At 28.6% G+C, this 5,750-nt stretch overlaps 1 protein-coding gene across 1 annotated transcript; it reads left to right on the plus strand.

Moving 5' to 3' along the window:
- Window positions 1-3,691: 3,691 nt before the first annotated feature.
- On the plus strand, window positions 3,692-4,371 carry LOC136087041 (uncharacterized). Its single transcript, XM_065809547.1, has 2 exons — window positions 3,692-4,001; window positions 4,130-4,371. Exons 1-2 carry the CDS (start codon window positions 3,692-3,694, stop codon window positions 4,369-4,371), a joined length of 552 nt encoding a protein of 183 aa, XP_065665619.1.
- The last annotated feature ends 1,379 nt before the right edge of the window (window positions 4,372-5,750 follow it).

Consider the following 5,750-nt stretch of genomic DNA (forward strand, 5'->3'; position numbering starts at 1 on the left):
TTGCTCTATTTAACTGTAGCCTCAACTTATTCTTTTCATTCATTCTATATTTAGATTGTTTTATTCTTTTATTGTTTATTTTATTGGAACCTTTAACCATGAAAGCACCTGGTAACATATTTAATTGTTCAAAAACACTGAAGCTTTCATACCAATATTAAAATTTGCTACCGCATCGTATACACCAAATTTCAAATTATTGAGTGACTGGTTCGGTAATCGGTCCTAAATCATACTGTTTAACGATTCATTTGCGTTTTGAGTTTTCCCATGTAAACATTTTTTTAGTTCTGAATCTTTGCTAAGATCCTCATAAATAGGTCTAATTTTCAAAATTATGTTCATTGGAAGACCTGGACCCGGTTTGTAAGTATTGGTTTTACTTGCTTTATCAAAGTTGAACTTGCACCAACTATTGATGCCGGTAGGACAGTGAGGAAAGTGCAAGTTATTTGTTTTGGAAGATGCAACATGAAATAATGTAGCCAATACACTTGGCTTCATACCTGCTAAGTTTCCAGCATTTTGCCTAATAGCAACGCCAAAGAAATTTTGCAGACGATTGATTACTGCATCTGTAAGACAACTACACCCATCGAGACCTTTTTCTCTTTTCTTTAAATTTCGTAGTCGTGTACCAACACGTTTTTGATAGTGTCCCACACATTCTAACTTATTAACTTGAATGCCAGGGTAAGTATCTATGACATTAATGAAACTTTTACTGTCCCCGTCTCCTAAAAAATTCACATATCGCAGTTTGTACTTGTCAATAGATGTTAAAAACACACGTTTTGCACCAGTGGTTTCCATACAGCTTGCAGATCCTTTGTAATTGCTTTTACAAATGTGAGAGTTCCTCCATTGGGCATAGGCTGTAGGGTTTGTTTTTAAAAGATCTTTCTTTAAAAAGCAACCTTTGCAGAACCTGCACATTGGTTCGACATCCAAAACCTTTCCAGTGTCCATTAATAATGCAGAAAAGACACAGTTTAATGATGAAAAGCCTCTTCTCTGTCAAGTACCATCACACAACACACCAATATCAAAAACTTTATCATTAGCAACATGTTTACGCAATTCTGCTACTGCATCAAACATGGTATCTTCAGCAACTTTTTGTGTGACAGCACCTATTTTCACAGCTAACTTATCATAATTATTTTGAGTCATTGGTTGTGGCATATTGATTAAAGTGGTGAATATTTTTATACCAGAATGTCCCTGTCCAAGTGCACGCATTGCGTATACTATTCTACAATTAATATCATATCCTCTGTTACATTATTTTGAAGTATAATACTCATTTTCATATTTGCAGTTAAAGCACTTGATAAGTAACTTTGAGGCAAGTCCTTTTTTGTCTTGCATTTTTTCGGACAATGACAAGGATGAACTCTCGCCACATTGAGGGCATGCTAAAGCACTAAATATATCAGATAATATAGAGCAATCTATAATCCTATATCCAGATATTTTCATTCTTGTAAAAGCTCTGGAACATTCAATTGGCTTTACCTTCTTCGCAGATACAGATGTAGAAAATAAATTTAATCCAGATTCGTCATTTACAGAGTTATTATTGACAGTTGTATTATTTGAATCGATCAAAATTGTTACAGAAGGATTATCATTTAACTCCATTTCAATATTTTCTTTGTCAAGACTGTTAAATTTTTTCCCTAAGAAACCCCTCCTCCTTTTTTTAATTATTGTTCTTGATTTTATTCTCTACGCTTTACCCATTTTTTTAAAAAATTAAGAAAATTGACAAATTTAAAAGCTTCAGAATAACAGAAAACTGTAATCTGACTTCATAAGCCAGACTTTTTTCGCTCGCTGGATAAGTAAAGAAGCCAAACTAAGCATTTTACTACAGCTATTTAAAAATAAACATAAGTTATTCGTATTTTTAATGAGGTGCTACACCGTTGCTATGGGCGTTGCTATGGTATAAATTTTAAGGTACCTTAAAAAAATTCTAAATTTGAAGGATTTTATGATTAAAATCAATAAATAAACAAATAATTTTGAATTCGCATACATTAAAAAGCATAAATAAATAAAATTATTTTTTATACAATTTGGGTAAATTTAGAGGGGGTTTCCCCCTTAATGCTAATTCACCTCCATCAAAGTTTTAAATGTTTCTCTTTGTTCTTTTAAATTCCATAACTGGAACGATTCTTTTAATATTGCTATAATCTCAGCTTGCAGTTCTTTTTGAGGTAGTGTAAATTTAATTTTTTTTCCCTTCTTTCATGTGTTGAAAGAAGTTTAAACCAAGAGTTTTACATATAGAAATCACTTCATTTGTAAATGATTTTTTATTTTGTTGACTGTTGACTGTAATTGATTAACTATTTTAGTTTAGCTGAAAGTTAAATGAAATTTTGCAATTGTTACCAAACTTTAATAAAAGTCGAATTTCTATTTCAAATTCGGCACCGAAGTCGAAGCCAAAGTCAACGTCGCTTTTCAGTAAACATCGTAATCTGAACTTTAATAAATAATCGCCGGTCCTTAGTTTATTCCTTTTTGACATTTATTTTGATCATAACAAACGCGCACACGCGTCCCTTTTAAAATCAGCCAATCAGATTGCGCATATCTCTGTCTATTCTGAGCATGTGCAGGGTTTTAAAATATGCCATCCGGTTTAACGGTACACAAATATTTTATAAAAGTCAACTTTCTATAATTCGAAAATTTCACTAATTCGAACTTTTATTTTTTCCGATAAAGTTCGAATAAGAGAGATTGTACTGCGTGTGTGTGTATATATATATATATATATATATATATATATATATATATACATATATATATATATATATATATATATATATATATATATATATATATATATATATATATATATATATATATATATATATATATATATATATATATATATATATATATATATATATGGTTATGATGGGACCTTCTTGCAAATAAAAGGTCTTTTAGATAATTTATTTCTTTTCTAAAATTTAGAATTTGAAGTAAATCCGTTGCGGACATATTGCATAAAGAATCATCAGACACACCAGCTATTTCTGTGAAATTGAGGGTTTTTCCATTTTAATTTGTGTTCACATATCAAAGATTTTAATGAACCTTTTAGATACTATCCCTATTTAAACTTTATATTTATAAGTTTATATTTTTCCATTTTAATACTCTCCTTAAAAAGTTAAGTCTTAAAACAAAAAGTATTGTAGTAATGGGAGATTTCAACATAGATTTGTTGAACTATAGAGAATCACAAGTCGTTTCTAATTATTTTCAATTTTTATGCTCTCTTTCCCTATTTCCAACAATAATGATTTCAACACGTGTAACTGCAAAAACAAAAACCCTAATTGATAACATTTTCTTCTCACATATTTCCTGGTAGTCTAACAATTTCAATCTCTGACCACATGGCACAATTTGTTTGTATTCCTAATAATTCACCTATTAAAAAAATTTTAAAAATTTAAAAGAAGCTTTAATTTGATTCCGATTCTTTTATCCAAGAAATTTCTGATGTTAACTGGGACCTTCTCATAAAAGAAGATGATAATATAAATAAATCTACAAATATTTTCCTTGAAACATTTGAAAATGTATTGGATCGATATGCTCCCTACAAACAATTAACAAAAGTTGACCAATATCATTAACATCAATAGTTTGCAAAATTATGGAGAAAATTATTCGCAATGTTATGATGAACCATTTGACTTTTAATAAATTATTAGCAAGTGAACAGCGTGAATTTGTTAATAGTAAAAACTGTTGTTCAAATTTAAAAGAGAATTTTGATTTTATTACAAGAGAAATTGAAGATGGTAATAATATTGATATAACATTTTTGAACTTTGCAAAAGCTTTTGATTCAGTTTCTTTATCTAAATTATGTTGCAAGCTTTATGGTTATGGCTTTCACTCTTATATTTTACAACGGTGTAAAACATTCCTTAGTAATAGAAAACAAGAGTTACTCTGTGTGAGTTTGTTTTATATTGAAAGGAAGTTACAAGTGGAGTACCTCAGGGTCCAGTTCTTGGTCCACTACGATGTGTAATTTATATAAATGACTTAAATAATAATATACTAAATAAATTAGAATTATTTTCAGATGATACTAAAATTATGTCAGCAATTACCAATGAAAGTAACAGCAATGTTCTTCAAAAAGACTTAAATAAGTTGTTAGACTGGTCAAATAAATGCTTGATTACGTTCAATGGAGATATGTGCAAAGTTATGCATATAGGTAAATTGAATCCTCAATTTAACTACAAATTAGAAAATCATGTTTTACAAAAGACAGAAAATGAAAGAGATTTAGGTGTTATAATATCAAATGACCTTAAATGAGAAAATCATGTTATAAATGTTACAAATAAAGCTCATCGAACACTAGGTTTTATAAAACATACATTTAAATATCTTGATGTTGTTATATTAAAATTATCATACAAGTCAATTATTAGGTAAAAACTTGAATATACAGCATCAGTATGAAGACCATATTGTATCAAAGATATTAATAGACCGTTAAATATACAACGTAGATCGACTAGGATTGAAACACTGAAAGACATCTGTTATGAAGAAAGGAGAAAAATATTAGGTTTACCAACGTTACAAGAAAGTAGAAGAAGGGGTGACTTGATAGAAATTTTAAAAATTTCAAATTCAACTGAATATATTCGATTCCGGGACCCTTTGAGATTTTACAGTCACATGTCCAGAAATTGTCACAATAAAAGATTTCATTGAAAATTTACTAAAAAAATATGCAGGTTTTACTATTAAACAAATAGAGTGGTAGATGATTGGAACTTCTTATCACAAGATGCAATCGATTCTGCAAACAAAAACACTTTTAATAATAGAATAGACAAAATTCAGAACTTTTGATACTTAACTATATTCATAAACTATAACATCTACAAAAATCTTACATTTAAACACTGTTATAGTCAACACTATTTAGTTTTGACTCACCAAACTGAAATAGTTTGTATAGTATTTTTTATACTATATATTATATATATTATAAAAAACAAGTTAAACTTAAATCTACACCCTGGATAACTTCTGGTATTCTTTAATCTATTTCTAATAAAAACATACTTTATAAAAAATTTACTCGATCAAAAAAATACCAAAAATCTATTATTTGCTAAGCTATATACAGAAATAAAATTAGCAATTTTGTTAAGATAATCTAAAAAATGATACAATGTATCTTTTTTTAATTACAACATCAATAATGTAAAGGATACTTAGAAAAAAATTAAGGAAATTATTAACTTCAAACGATAAGCGTTTGATGCACTACGGTAGTTGAGGTATTCATTTTCTCTGGTTTTCTTCTTATCTTTGTGATAGAACACAATTTGTTTCAATTAATGGTATCAACTTAGAACTAGCTAAATCTTTTAACGGTGTTCCACAAAGCTCAGTTTTAGGTCCATAACTTTTTCTTATTTTTATCAATGATTTAAGTGTTTTACTTAAATTTTCTACTGCGTATCACTTTGTGGATGCCACCAACTTGCTCCTAATTATCAAACCACTTAAAAAACTTAACAAAAATACAAATCAAGATCTAGCTAATATTGTTCACTGGTTCCGTTCCAATAAATCCAGTATTTCTAAAAAAAAAACAGAAATTGTTTATTTAAATCTGTTCAAAGAAAAATAAGTAATTAAACTTTAAACTAAGTGGGCAGAAAATAAATCCAGTT

The sequence above is a fragment of the Hydra vulgaris genome, chromosome 11 (genome assembly GCF_038396675.1).
Source record: "Hydra vulgaris chromosome 11, alternate assembly HydraT2T_AEP".
In the NCBI taxonomy this organism is placed as follows: domain Eukaryota; kingdom Metazoa; phylum Cnidaria; class Hydrozoa; order Anthoathecata; family Hydridae; genus Hydra; species Hydra vulgaris.